General features: G+C 41.4%; 1 protein-coding gene across 1 annotated transcript in view; it reads right to left on the reverse strand.

Moving 5' to 3' along the window:
* Positions 1–20,506, reverse strand: part of insrb (insulin receptor b) — an 89,381-nt gene that overhangs the window by 8,520 nt on the left and 60,355 nt on the right. Inside the window, exons 3-22 of the mRNA XM_044200278.1 lie at positions 19,642–19,850; positions 19,382–19,515; positions 13,634–13,773; positions 13,255–13,399; positions 12,934–13,148; positions 11,989–12,115; positions 10,065–10,315; positions 8,880–9,047; positions 8,592–8,790; positions 6,894–7,026; positions 6,133–6,286; positions 5,591–5,739; positions 3,614–3,770; positions 3,099–3,195; positions 2,836–2,903; positions 2,425–2,654; positions 1,604–1,714; positions 1,304–1,466; positions 962–1,091; positions 733–867 (exon numbers count right to left, since the gene is read on the reverse strand). Of these exons, the coding sequence (XP_044056213.1) occupies positions 733–867; positions 962–1,091; positions 1,304–1,466; positions 1,604–1,714; positions 2,425–2,654; positions 2,836–2,903; positions 3,099–3,195; positions 3,614–3,770; positions 5,591–5,739; positions 6,133–6,286; positions 6,894–7,026; positions 8,592–8,790; positions 8,880–9,047; positions 10,065–10,315; positions 11,989–12,115; positions 12,934–13,148; positions 13,255–13,399; positions 13,634–13,773; positions 19,382–19,515; positions 19,642–19,850 (3,115 nt within the window). The remainder of the gene's footprint in view (positions 1–732; positions 868–961; positions 1,092–1,303; positions 1,467–1,603; positions 1,715–2,424; positions 2,655–2,835; positions 2,904–3,098; positions 3,196–3,613; positions 3,771–5,590; positions 5,740–6,132; positions 6,287–6,893; positions 7,027–8,591; positions 8,791–8,879; positions 9,048–10,064; positions 10,316–11,988; positions 12,116–12,933; positions 13,149–13,254; positions 13,400–13,633; positions 13,774–19,381; positions 19,516–19,641; positions 19,851–20,506) is intronic.

Raw genomic sequence — 20,506 nt, forward strand, 5'->3', positions numbered from 1 at the left:
GAATCAGAATCAGGTTTATTGCCAAGTACGTTTTCGCATGCAAGGAATTTGACTTGGTATTTTGGTGCATAATAATAAACATAAGTGCCGGGTCACTAAAGACCTGAGATATGTAGGAATGTTTTAATGCATGGGTGTTTTTTCAAAGGGTTAAACAAGAAATCAAGATTCAAACGGCAATGTGGAAGGTGGTGGACCATGTTGAAACGGATGACACAGACCACACTCAAAAATAGAAGTTTTTTAGTAGGATTACTGAAAAGCAAAAGTTTCCCAGACTTACAAAAACAGACACATAATGAGCCCCGATGAGACACGTGCACCTTCTGATGCAACAAAAGGTTAAAAGAAGTTTGTGATAGTGGTACAAGTCTGTAGCAATTCAGCCTCGGATTAAGGGACAATAACAACCTTAGCAATAACAATCTTCCTTGCATTAGGAAACTATTCCAGATTTACTATTTAACACTAATATATTTTGGTAATCTGATGCTGATGAAGAGGTTTACAATGTTCTTTCTCAAGTTCAAAGTGTCCATCAGCTGAAAAAGTTACCTTAAAAGGTTTGTAGAGATCAAATTTCCTCCTGTGCCAATGTGTTAGAATGCTGCACAGATCAGTTTTACCATATTAAGTATAATCCGAATTATAATAGTGTCCCCAACAAAAATAAATAAGGCTAAGGATCAAGATAGCAAAGGTTCCCCAAGGTAGTTTTGAATATTTACTCACATCCTCTCAGGGCAGTTCTCTGGCCGGTCCAGGTATCCTCCATCCATGACAAACTTTAGAACCTGTTCGTTGGATAAACCCTGGTAAGGCTGCTCTGCTAGCGTACTGATCTCCCACAGCACAACGCCAAATGACCTGCAGACACACATACAAACACACGTGATCAAATGCACCAGTAACGTAATCAGGATTGCAAAGACTGCACCACAACTGCCGAGGTGTGACTTACCAGCAGTCAGAGTGGGCAGTGAAGACTCCGTCCTTCAGAGACTCTGGAGCCATCCACCTGACAGGAAGCAGGCCCTTCCCTCCTTTACGGTAGTAGTCAGTCTCATAGATGTCTCTGGTCATACCAAAGTCTACGAGAGAGAGAGAGAGAGAGAGAGAGAGAGAGAGAGAGAGAGAGAGAGAGAGAGAGCTCAGTACCCCTTAACTGTAAGCACACAGTTAAACATTGTCCCATTAATAAACTCACTCTGTGACAACTCATGCAATTTAACCATAACACACTAACAGAGATGAACTGGAATTGCAATATGAACAACAAGGAAAACAAAACAAGCTTCAGTACCTCCAATCTTGACGGTGAAGTCCTCTGCCACCATGCAGTTCCTGGCTGCCAGGTCTCTGTGGACAAACTTCTTGGCGTTGAGGTAGGCCATGCCGTCTGCAATTTCTGCAGCCATCTGAATCATCTCCTTCAGAGTAGGTGGTGGACGGCCAGTTGGGTTGTTCTACAAAAACACACACACAGAAAGACAGTTATAAGGTCAGTCAGTGATGTGTAGAAATATCAGAACTAAGCCTCCTTTAGCTGAAATGATTACCTCCACTCGGGTAGATTTTTTAGAAATGCAGAGATGACACATACCTCAGAGTCTGGCCTGAGACCACGCAGGTAGCTTTTCAGGTCACCGTGGGTCATCAGCTCCATCACTACCAGGGTGGGCTGACCTTTGGACACCACACCTAACAGACGTACCTACACAGAGAAAACACACGTTACAACACACAACAACCAAACAATGTTTACCCTTACACTGACTGACTAGAAACATTAGAAAACACTTAATAACAACCTGCCCTGAACTACCACTTAATCTCTTGTTGGGAGTTAAAGATATTAAAGATTTTTTTAAATGTATATTTTATATATAATGGCTCTATTGCAGTTTATGTTCGACCATTTAAATATGGGGGACTACATATAAAAAGGATGTTAAGATGTTACCAACCTCAAATAATTATGGTGAAAGTTTGTAATTTAACCTCAGGCAGACACAATAACACATTTATTATATGGCTTTATAATATGTTGCCACTGTTGTCAATTCTCTCTTAATAAAAATTCCCCCCCTACATCCCAACACAGTTTTTAGAGCTGACAGCACAACATATGGCAATTTAATTGGTGCTTAGTAGTGTTTAGTAAAACAGTAATGGTAGGCACAATTGCTTACCAAGTGTGAACACTTGTTTTTGGAGTCAAACTGTGTGTCAATATGGCTGCATCAACACAGCAAGCGAGTCATGGTTCTATAAGTCATACATGTCCATGCTGGTCTCAACAAAATGATGAAAAGCTGTGATATACTGTAATTCACAAGTGTATGGATAGCTGTTCCAGTGTCCCTGTTAGTCAGTGATTAAGATGGAAGGGCAAATGGTTTGAAAAGTGTTTTGCGGTCATACCACGTGGTGACAGCTGAAAGCCTTCATGACGGAGGCTTCGTTGAGGAACTCGATCCTCTCGCGCAGGCTGGCCGATTCATTAACTGTCTTGACGGCTACGCGTGTGTCCGGGTCTCCTTTGACGATGTCCTTGGCGATTCCCTCGTACACCATGCCGAAGGAGCCCTGACCCAGCTCTCTGAGCACCGTGATCTTCTCCCGGGGAACTTCCCACTCATCAGGAACATACACTATACAAAACAGACACCATTTTGATTAAGTGAGCCATTTACAAATCACCATGAGGCAGCATTTATCTTTTTAAATAAAGTTACAATTATTTAACCCTGGCTAACTTCCAAAGACATGCAGATAAAGCACAATGTGTTGTACCTCCTAAACTTAGCGGTTTTGTTATGATGCTATTCTTACCATCGTTGGCGCTGAGGTACTCAGGGTTTGAGGAGGCGATAAGAGGTCCTGTCGGGCCTTCTGTTTGCCTGTAATACAACCACAGAAAGCACCTGAGCATCGGTACATTCTCCAGTATGTCCAGACCTTCACATCTCATTTATCTGTCCTGTCGCATACTCCTGGCAGCTACCGGGTTCAAAGTATTCAAACTGAACACCCACTACTTCAAATCCCACTATAGGTTTCTAAACAAAATAAGCACCATTCCCTTTTGATGTTACCTCTTCTTGAAGATCACAAAGACTCCACATCCCACGAACAGCAGCAGGATGAAACAGATGACTGGACCAATCACAATCCAAATTAAACCTGGATCCGCTGCAATAAACAGAGAAGTCATTGGTCAGTTCACTTGGAAGATTGCAGAGTATGAAAGACAAATCCGTATTAAAGAATAATAATGTAATACAACAATAATAACAGAGCTGAAATAGGCCGTGGTTATTAGATATCGTATCATTTTCTGAACAAGTATGGAATGAAAATCCAGAAAATTCAGCATATTTTCAAATTTTCTGTCCAAAAAATTTTAACTGAAACAAATGTCTAGAGATTTTGTTTGAAAAAGTTTACAGTTTTGAGGTGAAAGGCTTCTTGGACCTCGCCTGCTCTAACATGCATAGAATCAATGGCAACAACATGTAAGCAGTTTATGAACTTCCAGATACATGTGAATAATGCATGAAAGTTATACATGTGAGTTCAGTTAAGTCAGACATATAGCCTCCAGCCTTACGGTTGGGCATGAAGAAGTAAGTGGTTTCCGTAAAGGAGCCATTTCCTGCCAAGGAGGTGGCGCGGACCCTCACACTGTAGTTTCCAGGTTGCACAAGCGAAAGCTTCGTGCCACCTGACTTGAGGTAGGCCGGCCGTGACACACAAGCTGTGTGAACCTGAAAAAAACAAAACAAAACACTTCAGCATGAGAGATCATGAAGAATGACTTGTTAATATTAGGAAGCAAAGATTATTCTAAAGGTTGATTTACCTAAATCACAAACTACTTCCTACCAAAGAGAGAGTTCCACAACAAAACTGTGATCCTTATAGTATGAAGAGCGCACAGAGACACGTTCTGAACTGAACAAAGTTATGGAGACAATTCTTGGCTTTCAATAAACACCTAAAATTGCACTGAAAAGGCACACTGAATTTTATAAAAAATTACCTTTTTTTTTTACTTTTTACCTTGACTCAACATTGGTTAATGATGAGATAATGGTAAAGATTCACACTAAATATTAAACTAAAGTTGGATCAATGTAAATCCATTCATCTAACTAAGACTGATTTTTGAAGTCTAGGCAAACCATTTCACCAGTAAGGCAAACTATTTGTTTAAACTCACATTTCCTTTTGTAGATCTGACTACACATAAGTGAGAGTGTAGAACACACATTGGCAAGCACTTCACCATTGTTCATTGTCTAACTGTATAACAAAAATGAAAGTGTTTGAAAAGTGGAAACTTTGTGAAAGACAATGTAACACCTGTAAAAATGCGGGAACACATAAAATGAGACTTATGTCCATGAATCTGTTGCCCTGGTGCATGCTGGGAGGTGTCCCAACATGCCTACCTCAGGATGCTACAATTTAAATATTAACCATTAATCCTAGGCTGATTCCAACAAGAATTTTTGATTTTAGTCCACCAACAACTTAATTTAATCTAAATATATCAAGAATAAATAAATACTTTTAGACTGTTGGGATAACAAAATATACATTGAATGAACAACAGCACTGTTGTCATACTATTTCAGTGTACTTAATTCTGAAATAGTTTACACAATTTTGAGTTCAAATATTTTAGGTGGCAGATATCAAAGAAGATAACCTGCAAAACTGTGTTGGAATATTCACAATGTTTAACATGCAGGCCAATTAATAGTCAGTGGTCTTGCCATATGCCACCACTGTGCAATAAATCAAATAATTAACTTGACCCTCTGACATGCTCTAAACATCATTTTAAATAAATCCAGACCAGTTTGTTTCAGCTGCAGGGTGTGTTAGTGAGTGGTGTGTTTTCAGTGCAGTGCAGTGGAAATGTCATCTGAGATGCCTGTCCAATCATGCCACTGCATTCTTCCTTCCTGCCTCTGTCACTATGGTAACAGAGCTGCTACTGGCTCCTTGGGTCAGGCAGCAATGAATAGCAATGAGAGATGAATTCACACATTTACAGCAAATAAACAACAACAACAACAACAACACACACACACACACACACAAATACAAACACACTGTCACAGACAGACAAAGACTTGTGCGCACAAACACGCAGAAATAATAATATGCAAACACACACGGCAGAAAATGTCAACACACATAGTGGTAGCATTGGGAGTTTGTAAACAAATATTTATTTTGTTCTTCTCTCCAACAGACAGAATTTGAGTATATGCAGCAAACCTTTCCTCTCCTGCCTGCCTCTACTCCCCAAGAGTCTACCCAGATCACTCCTTGTCTCTCTCTCTCTCATTTCTTCTTACCTTCAGCCATGTTTTCTTGTGCACCTTTCTGCCCTTTAAGCCCTGTGTTTCTCCTTCCTACAGTGTACATCACGATCATTTCTGCTGTCTCTTTCCCCTCCCTCACCTCTGTGTCCTTCAGTTTAGGAAAAAAAAAAAAAAAAGATGATCCCTCCTTCCCCTGACTTTTTCCAGTATCCTCAATCTCTAAAAGTTCGGTGATGGTTGACACTGACCTCTGTGTCTCCAACCCTCCTGTAGAACACCTCATACAAGATGATGAGGCCATTAGGGGAGCGAGGTGCATTCCATTTAATCAACACATAGGGAGGCTCGGCTGTCACTATCTCATGGGTCACGGGGCCTGGGATGAGGTCTGCTTTCTCTGTAGGGGCCAGACATAAAGAAAAACACTTAACACATTGTTCTTAGTTGGCCACTTTTCTCTCCGACTACCTCAAGAAACTGTTTGGGGAAACAGATATTCTATGCTTTTTTGGTGCACATGTGATTTGCATTTTTTTTTTAACAATTTGAGTTTATTCTGATCACTTATGTCCTTTAGTAATGCTAAATGTGTAAGGAAATCTCAGTGTGTGTTTGTGTAGGTCTGTCAAAAGCATATATACTATACATACACTAAACATTATAACCTTCATGACAGAAGGATTTATTGCAGGACTGTTGTATTTGACTGTATTGGTTTTGGCTACTGTAGGTGTGCCTAATAAACTGGCAACTGAGTGTATATAAGTGTGAGATTTGTATTTGTTCTTACCCTCTGGCATAGTTCGAGCGCTGACATAAGTAGCCATGCTGCAGCGTTTGAGATCTGTCGGATGGTTGCAGGCCATGATCTCAATCTTATAACTGGTAAAGTGGTGCAGGTTGGAGATGACTGTTGACTCCTTTGAGAACACCTTCAGCTCCACCTGAGCAGAAAAGACAGGAGATCTAATTATTCCAAAAGTGACAGTGATTTATAGTTACACTCAAATCATACCATATACAAAACAACGTATCTTTTTGTTTGTTTTGTCTAAGTTGGAAAGGCCAATTTTTCTCACACCACAGTGTAAAAAAAAAAAAAGTTTAAGCACAATATGAACAATGTCTCATGGAGTATATCATCTTTCTTTGCCATTCTGAGGCTAAACTGAACAGGATAATGCTCTTCCTTTGCTTTCTTGTGATATGATTTCAGACAAAAAATTGCCATGTGCTTTAAATGATACAGTATGTAAATTAGAGGCCAACATATTTTATTGCATTAAATATCATGGATAAAGCCCAAGTTAAAAAGGAATTTACAGATTTGGAAATACGTTCTTTTACAGAGGACAGTTTTCACTTTCTTCACTACTCCTGCTGATTTTGAGCAACTTGTAAAGGAAATCAGTATTCATCATATTTTACATGTGCTTCTTATAACTGGAAATCTAGGATGGCGAAGAGCAAACGATCAGCACATAAGTTGACACGAGAATGACATACAAAAAAATAATCTGTATGGTATACAAAATATAAAGTGTTTCAGACCTTGGATCCCTCCTCGTCTTCATCTTCAGGGGTGGCTGTGGTGGAGCCGAATGGCAGACCGGGGGCTGTGGTGAGGAAGAAAGAAGTTTGGGTGGCGTTGGCAACTCCCACTGATCGCCGCCGCCGAGATGGTCTGGAGAAACAGAGAAACAGGTAAAGCAGTTTGCAAAAGTTAGGTAAAATGCCACTGAAAACCTGGAGGAAGCAAAGATATTTTTTAAAGACTCTGCACGTAGTCCTCTTATATGAATGACTCTCAGGTAAGCAAGTAATTAATTCACATGAAATGCTTATGACTTTTGTGTCAATAATTTGACGCAAGCAGATGGAGCAGTAGTGTGGAGGAGGCCAGCGCCTCTGCTCACACTAACCTTTACTGTGTGTAGCAAGTCTGACTGCATAACATTTATCCACAAATACCACCTACTGCCCTGCTGGAAGAGCTACTAACCCTCACCACTGGGTGGTGCCAATGAGCAAGTCTACTTTACTCTCAGTGGTTATGTGTGTAAGCCTGCCACAAAGACCATGAACTTAAACCAGTTAAGACACAGAAGACCTGCAATGAACCTCTGTGTAAGGACAGGTAGAATCACTGTCTATGAATTAGAAATCTATCTTCCTTCCCTCCAAAATTACCAGCATTAGGTGTCCTTGAACAGTGCACTTTAACCCAAAGCTGCTGCAGTGAAGCCTCTCCTTCACTGTACAGGGAAGTGTCGGGCTGAGTTAATGTTGAACCAATACTTGCTCAAGTAGGAGAAAAATATGAAACTTCCTGCGTCCCTTTGCGTGATGGAAAAAGAGTGCATGAGGAGTTCTTCGTGTACTTCAGTGTATGGAGCTGACCTTGGCTGATTCAACAGCGTGGGTTCAAAATGCAGCTGAGGTGTGTGTGAGTGTTTGTGTGTGTTCAAATGGCAGTCTGCATGACTGCACCCCTGACTGGCACGAATGATAATGGGCACAGTAAATACTCCCCAAGGGAAGCGGAGGGAGAGACTGTGGGTGTTTGTGTGTGTGTGTGTGTCAGGGGAGAGGGTAGAGGCACTGAGGCCCAGACAGTCAGCACCTCCCACCCCAAGCCTCCCACAGCAGTGTCCTGTACAAAAACAAGGGTCTTCATAAACGACACACACACACACACACACACACACACACGGATGGTCACTAAGACGTTTTGAGACGCACATCATGGTGGCTGAGACAAAAGAGGAATGATGTAGTCTGGCTGGATAGAGGGGCTCCAGTGTTGCTGCTGCACTGGCCAAACAGCAAATAACAAAGCAAGAAGCTCCTCTTGGTGCTACGCTTGGTGTAATGCTGAATGTACTGAATTTTGAATGTATACAAGGTTTTTAATCAAAACAAGCACAAATTCATTAAAAGTTAAATCATGTGCTGATCCCCCAATTAACTCATATGTCCTAGCAAGTGAGCAAAAACTGCAACCTGACTAAAAGACAAACTTGTAGCTTGTTTAAGAAGTTTTAGGGACCACCAGAGTGACTTTAATGACTAGTGATGGCAGTGAACATGTCACAGCTACAATTATAAAATGACTGACAGCAAAAAATGAATTGATTTAAAACATTACTGTTATTCTGAAACACTAGGGTGTCTCCACCTAGTTTGGAAATGATGTACAAATGTGTTGGTCATGAGCTGTAACATTTAATTACTATCCGGGATGTGTACCTGCTCTCGAAGACTTCATTGTGGAGGTAGTTCTCGAAAGTCTTGCGGTACTCTATCTCCTCTTGCTCCTTCTTTAGCTGGTTGTCTGTCTTGGGGCAGGCGCAGCACCTGCCCCCTGAGGTGGGCTCATCTGTGTGGTTCCACTTTTGCTCATCCTCGCTGTCCAGGTGGGTCGGGGTGCGAGACGGCAGCTTCATTCCTGGGTAGGAGAAATGGGTGTGAGGGGAAGCCAGACAAACAAATGTGAAGTGAGCAGCAGCTGATTTCGAGCAACCTGTGGATACCAACCTTGTAGGCAATAATCAAACTTGTAGAGGTCGCTGTCCTCATGCTGCTTACGACAGATGACGCGGTAGTGGGTGATGTTGCCATTTGGACTGGTGGGAGGCTTCCACTTCAAGATGATTTGAGAGGAGGAGTTGGAGGAGGAGATGGGGTCCAGAGGCACAGAGGGCTCTGAGGGGGGTGGAGGAAGTAAGTGAGAAATTAGTCAGGACTGGATTGGTATTGTATGACCTTAGGTTGCGTTTTGGCATCTAATAAGCCTTCAAATTCATGGATCTATCAGTCATCTCACTGGTACCTGAAGCAACACGCCCCCACCAACGCAGTGCTTTACGATGTTTTAACACACAGATGTTTTCGGTCTGAATGCCCACTTAGCAATAAAGATTATCTGAACTGCTTAAGCGTATTTTCTGAAACACTGTTCTCTAAACATTAACCAAAATTATAACATCAATTTATACTGTGCAGCACAACACCTGAAGTAGGCCTTAAAAATGTAATTAATTAATCACTTGATCAGTCAAATTAATGAATCACTCACGATCCCTCCTCACTCACATTAATCACAACTTCAATGGTTCTTCGAGTTTAAATAAAGGTGTGAAATTAAATGAAATGAAAAAATTCCTCAAAGTGAATTTTCTTATTATCATTGCCTGAAGAGTTTTTGACTGCCTGTGACACTATGAAGCAATGATTTGACATTTTGTTTGTACATTTACATGCATCTGTGTAGAGGTGATTCACATTAAAATGAAGGGACAGACAGTTGGTGGCTATAACAAACCAAGAAATATGGTGATGCCCGGGAAAATGTGGGGAGGAAGAAGACTGCTATCAAGCAAATATAGATCTTAACAATGCAGGGTTGAAAATGTGCAAAAAATGTTGCAAATGATTTATGAAGCAGGAAATGCATTCAGCACATTTGTTATGCCTCAAGGATATACACGTTTGGGTGAGAAAGACTAAATAAATTGTGTCTGTTCACAAGAAATCTCCACAGCCAAGAGTCAAAAGTCCAAAAATTGTGACGTGTATATAATTTCTTCATCATCCAATTGTAAAGTCAGATATTCACTACAGTCAGCTTAACAGTCTCCATTAAATCCAATATAAAAAAAACAAAGTACAAAGCCTCTAAAAACATCTTCCTAACGTGCTTTTTTAAGTGGTGTAACTCACTGGAGGCATTGGTGCGGACGTAGATGATCTCGCTCTTGGCTCCATGAACCTGGTGCTCGTCAGATGCAGACAGTTGGGTTTTGACCATAATGGCGTACTGGGTCCAGGGCTTCAACGGTCGAATCAGGTGCCCCGGATCATCTGCCTTCTTGATTTCCGTGGAACGGGATGGCGGATCAACATCAGCAATAGCCCAGCTGTTAGAGCCACACGCGTCCTGTCCATCAAATTCCGTCACATTCTTATATGGCCTGGAGCAAATGGCAAAACAGAGATCAGAAAAAAATGGATCAAAAGGTACAAATGAACTGTGAGAAGTATCAATGGAGCTCATTTAGGCGATTTATATAGCACATTTTAGTAAAGGTAAAACTCAATGTGCTTTACATTAAAGTGCATTCTCCCTTCAAAGCCACTCCCCCAAAACACATTTTCATGAGCAATGAGTGCAGGGGCAGAATGCGCGCTGGTAGACAGGCAGGTAGGCCAGCCAATCATTCCATTCAGGCCGAATAAAATGACTGAGCTTATTACAGGCCCGTGACAGCCGACAGATACCAGATTCTTTTTCTTTTGATTTATTGATTGCTGTCATGCTGTAACGAGAATTTCTACAAATATAACAGAAAATGCTTCTGAAATACATTACTTACCCTACTTTTAAGTTACTGACATGACTTTCAAAGTTCAGTCCAAAATAACTCTGAGATTCCTGACTTGGGTCACTGAAATCCAGAGACAGTGTGGTGTGAATACAATTCTGTATCTCTGTATGTCTTGTCTTTATTCAGCTGTAAAAGAGTGCTTGACATTCAGTAGTTGATACTGATACACATTCATTATCAGAAGACAGCTGTGTGTCATCCGCATGTGAATGATACGTGCAAATTAAAAAGCAAAGATCCAAGAATTAAATCTTGTGAAAATCTTAGTTTCAGCAGATTTAAAGCCACTGTGAAACATAGGATGTCCTATAACCCCTTTCACACATGCAGTCTATCCCTGAAATGTTCAGGTACACTCTCGTCATGTGTGAATGGTAACAGGGACGAATATTCAGGGAAATCTGTACCTCCAATTTCCCACCTCAAGACCTAGTAACATTTTAGGGAAAATGCCTGTATGGCTGTGTTGTGATTGAAAGCAGTAACATTGCAGGGACAAGCACGTAAAGGGTTACATTCGTCTGACGAAAGACGTTCTCACGTGGAGCGAGTGAACCAATCACAAGTCTCCGCTGATGATGTTTTTTGAAAGTGCGACTTGTTTATGGTTTCCTTCCTTGCCAATGCTTTAACGGTTGATTCGATAAACAAGCGCAACAAGTTATTTTGTTTGCAACGAAGCTCCGTTACAAGAGCACCAGACAAAAACAGCACCTCGCCCGCCATGTTTCTGAAAATAAGAGACATCTTCCAGTTCTGCCATCGCCGTGTACACGTACATCCAGTCTTCCCCAATCTTCTTCTTCCGTTGAGTTTTATGGCAGTTGGCATCATAAGTGTTGCATTACCGTCATCTGCTGAACTGTCCCTTGCCCCATCTATCCCAGCATTGCCATGATGGCATGTGTGAAAAGGTGCAAGACTGAAATGTTCCTGAATGAAGCTGCATGTGTGAATAGTGAAAATCACAAGCGGTGCCTGAAAGGTTATCCAAGTAATTTACTGGGAACTATGTGTGAAATATTGATGTAGGAGGAAAACCAGTTAAGGACAGGACCTGTTAGACCAACTGAATCTTGTTGTCGCTTGATTAAAATATCATGATCGACAGTATCAAAGGCAGCAGTGAGATCAAGCAAGCCCATTCATAATGGTGACTGGTGCTCATTGTGAATGCTATAATTATATTTTGAACATCAACTTTGGTATGTTTTGTGCCATGGTACGGATAAATCCCATGATGTTTGTCAGATACTTACGCCTCTTTGTAGAGAACCATAAAGCCCAGCAGGTCTCTAAAGTCTAAGGGCCAAAAGGGCTCCCACTTCAACATAATCATATTTGATGTGGTCTTGATGACGGTGAATTTCAGCAGCTTGGTCTCACCTAAGGGATGAAACAGACGATGCTCAGCACATGGGTTTGGTAAAAGAGCAAATGAGCAGTAGAGCATCAAACACCCCACTGCTTCTGAGGTACAGGCAATCACACCATATAACCAAAGAAATAAGCAGCATTTCTGCACAAACATATAAAATAATGAGTCAAAACATAGAGCTTGGACTTGCAAAAAGCACATCACATAGAGTAATGATGTCCAGAGGAGTTTCTTCCTTGATCTGATTTGAGTCCATCAATGTTGAGTGGCTGACGATGCTAAGTCCAATCTAATATTTTTTGGAAAAAATGTAGCCGCACATGTATGTTTAGCCTAAAGAAGGCATACATTAAAATGAGTGAAACCAAACCGATGTAGATTTGTTTGACAGCTGAAACGTTCTGCATTAATAATAATATAGTTGCATCAAAACTTCTCTTTTCTGTTTTTCTATAGGCTTGACGTTTTGTATATGTAGTGTTTTGTATATTTTTCCTGAAGGAAGGCTCGTTGACATAGGCTATCTATATAGATACAGTATTATTCATTCAACACCTGACTGCTATCATTTGTTCAAGCTGGTCTGCAGTTCATTTACTGACAACAGCGTGCATTAAGAGTATGTTCCAGTGTTACCATACAGAATAGTATACTACAATACATACAGCAAATAGATAAGTGATAATTATGTTTGTAATTCAAGCACAAAGACTAGAAAAACTCTAGAGCATATTTAGAACAATCCTGAACATTTTAAAATAAATGTAATCAGTAAGGTGGTGAACATCAAATGACAATTTCAAGTCTGAAATTCTGGTTATCTTACAGGAGGCTTGGTCCCCATTGTTGCGTACGGCAATGTCATTCTTTTGGTTGCGCTCCTTGGTTCCTGTTACCTCCTCCATCTTTCTGATTTCAGACATGCAAAGTTTGGAGTTGTAGTGGAAGAACATACGACCACGCTGGATGGTCAGGTTGTGCTTGGACCAATCCCACAGCTCACGCAGGTTCTGGTTGTCCAATGCATAGAAGGCGTAGTTACTAAGAGAGACGGAGGGAAGACAGATAAAGAAATTAAACGCAATGTAGGGTACACTATTTATTTCAATTTAAATACCTGGAGAGGAGAAGAGAAGAGAAGACTTACTCTCCCTCCAGATGCTCCCCCCTAATGATGCGTAGTTTACGGAGGAAGGAGAGGGAGACCAGGGCGTAGGCTCTGCGAACAGTCAGGTGGCCTGTGATCTCCTCAATCTGGCCCAAACTTGCTTCCAACTCAGCTGCAATGTTATCTGCAAGGTAAGACACTTGGTCATATAGATGTATATATACATATATAGCCTAGCATAGATATAGCCACTAGGTGATAGCAGAAGACAGACAGATGGTCATATGGTCAGACAAACACACACCATTGAATGCACAGGTGGATAGACAAACTGAGAAACACAAACTGAGAAACGTGAGCGATGGAGGGAGAAGGAGACAGACATAGTGTGAGGCCCAGCAGGTGTAGTAGTACTCACTCCCTCCTCGAATCTTGATTATCATGTTGCCGTGGAGAACAGTGCAGCCTCTCAAAGCCTGGGCTGAAGTTACTGAGTCAATCGTCTTATTTCCGACACACAGTTTAGGACACAGGCCTGCACATGGCGAACAGGTCAACCTACACAGAGCGAGACATGCGCACAGATTAGGACCATAAACATCAACATAATGAATGAGGTGAGGACATGTGTGTCTCGCAAAATAAATAAATAAACAAACAACAACTTGTGTGTCAATGTGTAGTTTAATGCAGTAATTACTGGCTGATATGGTGGACAGAGAACCTTACTGATGCAGATCAATACAGATCAATGCAGACAAGCAAGGACATTATATGCATTTAATCAAAATGGGATTATTGTGCTTGATACATTCCAAAGCTACAAAACAACTGAGGCTGCAGTGTTCATAAGAGCTGTCAATTGATGTCACAATCATTTCTAACACGCCATGCTAAGTGTCAGGAGACGCTTGGAGACGTCAGAGTAATACTGCAGAGCCTTAAGTGGAAGCAAACAACAAACTGTTTTTTCAGAGAGGAGAACAAAAAAATACCATTTGTGTTTCTGTGTGCAGATATCAGAAATGGTATGAAGCAGGAATGCTCAGTGACGTACTGGTGTGGCGTGGGTTGGGACCGGGGATGGCATGGCATTTTCAAACAACAAGGCTGAATCTGTTCCGTGGAATTTAATAGATATACATTTTTTTTCTACTCACTAGAATATAATCAGATTTTTTATGCAGGCAGCTTCATATTTGAGTTTGTGATGGGCTCATTCTTGTTTTTACTTCTTTCATTTGGTCCTGTTCTCTGCCTTCTATATAAAGCAAATGTAATAAATACTGTTATTAAAAGCACATACTTTATTTGACTTTACTAAATAGCAAATACAGATGTATCAAATTTGTCCTAAAACAACTAACTTCAGTGACAAAACTGCTTAAATATCAACAATAGTGAGTGTAAGGTTTCTCAAACTGATCACCTCAAATGAGAGACAATCAAACAGACTCTTGCAATTCAGTGAATGAGCTGATGTATTCAGAAGTGAATCTGTATAATTCTCTCAATTAATTAGATATGTCCCATAATGAATGCATAAGATTTTAGGAGTGGAATTATATTAGGCAATCTCTCATCCACATCTGATCCTCCTTTATATTAGCACTGGGGGATAGAGGAGAGAGCTTTCTCATCCTTTGCTTCAATTACTTCTGTCGCACATACAACACACATACACACACACATTCACACGCAGAGTGCAATCACAGACAACAAAAAAAAAACATGACTGAAACACCAGCTGCAGTTCCCAACAGGCATTCCTGTTTCTCTTTGTCTCTCTTAGCTCTATGAGTGGCATCCTCTCCCTGCAAAACATGCGCTTGTGCACGTAATCACACACACATACACTGAGCAACAAGGCCTTGATAGTGCTGCCTTTCAGGAAAATCATTCACAAAAGGCAGGCCTTGTCTAGTGAGCAGCCGGGTACACGCCACACAGAGAAAAGGGACCTGAAGCTTCATTCACAAGTGAGCACTTTTTTTTTGAGAAGCTCTCTCAAAAGAACATAATCCCTCTCTTTAATTCCACTTCCAGCCTTGACATTCCTAACCACAAAGGTCTGGCTTAGACATAAACTAAAATGCTGTTTTTTGGTTGGTCTGCTATAAAAACCTCAACATATCACCCCTGAATGATAGCTGCTCTGATGTGAGGTGGCCGTGCAACAGAAACAAGGAAGTTGTGTCAAAATTTTCTGTTTTCTTGAAAAATACATCCACAAATCAGAGGAGGGCAGGTGATAACACTGGTTTACTAGAATGGATTTTGAAGTAGTCCTATCAGGGTTTCAAAACTCAAAGTAGAGGAGACAATGACATCAAACAGGCACCTTTTTAAAGCAGCCCCTGTGCCCGGGGAACAGCTAACAACGGATGCTGTTGTTCACTGCGGGGACCATGCAAGCTCTGCATGAACTGCCATTTGTAAGCTCACCCTGTTTTAATTCTATGTTTATGCAACTCTTATTATAATCCCCCTCTCCAGGAAGCACACGTAAAAGTACACACAGTCTTACCCAAATCGTGCCCCTACTCCCCCAACAGTCAGACCGTGCTATAGACGCCATTCACCATAGTGACATGAAACACTGAGTCCCAGGGGTGCTGTTTTGGTCCTTGTCTGGCTTTTCCTATCCACCCTGAGCGAGCCAAATGACCCATTACACCCTGGCTTCTCCTAGTTTCCATCTTATCAAGCTCTTAATAATTTACATCAATCAGAGGCTAAATCATTGTTTCCCCTCTATGACTTCTGAGTGAGTGGAAACACACTGTAATGATCTCTCAAAACAACAGTGAGAAGAAAAACTAAAAGTGTATTTTGTGTTTCTCTCTCTCTCTCTTTCTCACCCCCACATGGAAAATCGAATATTCAGCTTCTCAAAAGTAATGCTCTAGTTGCAGTGTAGAAAGAGAGAATGTTTTGGGCCGTTGTACTGAAAAACACAGACACACAGGCAGACAGGCTGGGTCCAACGGCAGCTCTTAAAGGGACAGTGTTTATCTGTCCAGCTGAACTCTGTGACTCGGGCTCCAGGGTCTGCTAAAACGATCTAGAACAGAGGCCACAGCTGACGCTAGGGTTTGGTTTTGGGCCCAGGCCTAGCGGAACCAGACCAAGTGCACGTACACACAAACACGCACGCGCACACACATACTGCTGTACTACTGTGCTGTCACAGCATCCAAGAAAGATGAGCAAACTCTTTTCAGTACATCTTGGTGATGTTAGTGTCAAAAGAGCACAGCTATCTGTCTGGAGAGAGAGGACGAAGACACAGAGAAAATATATCCAAATGAAGGATACAGCGTACATGCTTAACGTATATGTAAAAACATGTTTTATCATGAAATGGTTCAAAAACATCTAAAACCATGTTCCCATGTCAGAATCATGAGACAGTTTTGATCTTAATGTGACATCTGGTTCCGCAAAAAAATAATTGTCATTGTTGTATGTATACTAATAACTTTACATACTAAATATCCAGACTAACATTACAGATACTCAAATTTGAATAATATTACTGAATGACGCCAAAGGGAGTTAGGATTTCACTAACCAACCGTTTATTGGCTTCACAGAAAAACCATGATGCAAACCTTTGGGTCTCCATTTCCCCTACTCTGGAACATCCCTACTCATTGTCAATCCTCACTGGTGTGTGTGTGAGTGTGTGTACGCAATAGCATATGTACAATGTCGTCTGATTGACTATCCGGGTGTGTGTGTGTGTGTGTGTGTGTGTGTGTGTGTGTGTGTGTGTGTGTGTGTGTGTGTGTTTGTCTGGGTCTAGGTTTGATGACGCTTGTTCTTGCTAGAACCAAACCAAAGCAGCAAAACAGACACACAGAGGCCCTGATGTTGCAACTGTAACAGAATCCCAATGAAAAAGAAGTCTTGTTTATCATAGATTGTGTGCACACGTACAGCTATACGTAAGCACAAACAAACACACACACATACACACAAAGGATGCCATTCTGCCTCAGGGTATATGACTGAGACTTAAAGCAATGTTCTTTTCTGTCTAAGCACCTGATAATCCCTGCGGGCTGGCAGCATGCAAGGGAAAGTCAATCTCTCTTTTACACACACACACACACACACACACACACACACACACACACACACACACGATACATTTGGAGAAAGTCATGTTGGGTTGAAATGTCCTTACCTTTTCCGGTGGGTGTGCTAAATCTCTGTGCATGTGAGTGTATGCTATTTACCTAATAAACATATCTATATACACATATACACCTCTCTCTATCTGGACACAGTGGACATTTCCCCCAGCCTGCACCTGGAAAAAGTAAACTGGGAACGAGCTAATGTAGTCACATACACGTTCTGCACACACAAGTACTCAAATGCATGTACGTGCATGCACATACACGCAAAAACACGCACATGCACGTATACAGGTATACCAGAAACACACAAAAACCATCAATCATCCAGCCACCTGTGGCTTCAAGTGATGCAGACATCTCCAGCACACAACCTGCTCTTATTAGAACAAACTCAGAGAAATACACCTCTCTGTGCTTTTTTTTCACTGTCTGTCTTTCGTCCTTCTCTACACCCCATTAATGTCTTTACACCAACAAAAAGTGGTCTCATACTCAGTAAAGACTTCTGTCATGGCTTAAAAACACAAGACTACAACTTCTTGGTGTGTGACTTGGCATATGAAAATATTTTTAAATTAACTGGCAGCTCCATTTATAGCGGTTTTGTCAGATTTGCCTAGCCACAAACAGACAACAGGAGTGTTACCTCCATCACGTTTCTAATGGAAAATGTTTTATCCTCATTGTCCAAATGTATTTATGTGTTTTGAAAGCATGCAAACAGGAGCGGTTTCAAAACACATACTTGGCCTCAAAACAAATACGTGTCCTCCTCATTTAGCAACAGCTACTGATGCTAAATGAGGAAGCCAGTGATGTTCCTCTGCCCCCGTTTACTACAAGTAAGAATGCTAAATAAGGTCATGCCCTTGCTTGTTGCACATGCAGACAAAAGCTGTGTGCTAAACAGGACCAGGTGAGTTCCAGACAGTTTTCTGAGTTTGCTTTTACATTCAAGACACCTGGCTGACACTTTTATCAGGGGGAATTTATAATAAGATAAGAGGTTTAGTGCACTTAAGGACAAATGTCTTTTACAGGGATTTAGACCTTTGATCTTTCACCTGTGTGACATACTCTTTTAACCAGCTTAAACACTGCTATACTGCTGCTACAGACAGCCTATACTGCCAAGCATTCTTCACGCAGCCATAAATATCAGTGTCCCTGTCAGTGTACATGCTTGTCACCCTAACTGGGTTTAAGGACATCCACCAAATCCTCACTATCAATCAAAAATTCTATTGGGTGCATAAAGACTCAGGCACATTATTTCACTCCAGGGCACCTTTGTATGCTTTTCCCAAAATAATCAACACTTTAGCGTGATTAGAAATGTTACTCCATGAGATAAAAAGTGATTTTTGTATGCAACACCAAATCCACCTAGTAAATGATGTTTATGCATTTAATCTGCATATGAAAATGTTGAAACTGCTGTGGACAACTGTTCTTTTATGTCAGTTTGGTAAGGCTTTGACTTGATGCAGCTGTGTAATCACTGAGAACAGAATGTAATGCAGGCTGTGAAACACCAGGGACTCATTTACAGCAAGAGATTAGAGGACTTAACCGCATATGAAATTACATAGTCTCATGCCTATATGGCAACTTTATATTTGGTGCTACTGAGTAACTTATCATTCGTTTGACAACGAGGCAAACAGAGAAGCAGGTGATGTTTTGCCTTTTTCTTTGCTCCTCAACATAATTGAACCTCAGCAGCCCCGCTGCTTCTCCACAGAGGAGAGGAGACTTTCCATAGTGGAAAACGACTTCTTCCTTTTTGTTTGATCAACTTCCAAACACCGTCATCTCCTGTGTGCAAATGTTATTGAGTGTGATGAGTGACCACAATCCACTTGTTCTGCTGCAGGGATGATTTGTTGTGACAGTCACATCTCCGATCATTAATGATGGCCACCATCAATAACACAGCAGTGTTTATGGTGGCATTAAAGGGGTGTGTGTGTGTGTGTCTGTGTGTGTGTGTGTGTGTGTGTGTCAGCCAGACGTACGTAGTGGAGTTGATAGTGGTGTATCCAGAAGGACACTCTGGAATACAGGCCCCGTTGTGGATGACATATTCATAGCAGCTCAACTCCCGGTCCTGGTTCAACTTCTTAGTCTGCTTACACTGGTTGTGGAGCTCCTGGATTTAAAAACAAGGAAAACACAAATGAAACAGATATGTTTCCACCAGTGTATGAGTTTACTGTGTCTACATTTGTGCTAAATATTACATGAGTGAACATTAAGAATTCCAGTTATTACCAACCTGGCAGAAGGAGAAGCTGACGCAGCGCCAGCCCCTGAAGACGTAGTATCCAGGAGGACACTTCTCCATACAGGTATTCCCATGCTGGAGGTTCCGGCAGGCCACACAGCTACTTGCATTACCTGGCTCAGAACAGCCACCCAGGCACTGGTCATGGCAGCACTGGCCCTGGAGGCTACACGCACCATGCTTACAGTTGTCCAAGCACACTGAGGAAAGGCAGAAGGAGAGGAGAAAAAGGAAAGAGGTGGTTAATATCAGGTTTGATACACGCGGACTCAGTCACGTTTTATTTTGGCCCCCACTAGTATCACCATGAAGATTGTGTTTATAACCACTCCTGGTTTAGATGGCATTTGGATCTGAGTGGGAGAGTAGTGGGACTTATCCAAAGTTCACAAAAATACACAAATACCCTGCAGAAGCTAAGTAAAACAAAAACAAAATACCAAATATAAACAGCATGGGGCTGCATGTAGGCAGGGATATTTCGCTCTGTCTAGCATTTAACGGCTCACAAAACATTAAAACAAGAAAGGGCGGAGAGAGCAAAACCCTGTGGTCAAAATGGCCACCAAGTGCTGGTTGGCGCTGATCTGAGAGCAGTGAGGCAACCACATGCATGTTTGGTGTGTAAGTACACACACATGAACATGGCTGCATGAACTATAAACAGGTGTTCTCAGCTAGGCCTTGTGGTTCCTTGCCTTATTAATGTGTGGTTGCCGTGGTTGCTCAAAGAAAAAATGGGAACGATGTACTGCCATCAGAAGGAATACAAACCTGTTGAAAACTGGAAAACGTTGGACCATCACAAAAAGATCAAACAAATGCAAAAAAAAAAAAAAAAAAAAAAAAAGGACCA

This window comes from Siniperca chuatsi, linkage group LG6 (genome assembly GCF_020085105.1).
Source record: "Siniperca chuatsi isolate FFG_IHB_CAS linkage group LG6, ASM2008510v1, whole genome shotgun sequence".
Lineage (NCBI taxonomy): Eukaryota > Metazoa > Chordata > Actinopteri > Centrarchiformes > Sinipercidae > Siniperca > Siniperca chuatsi.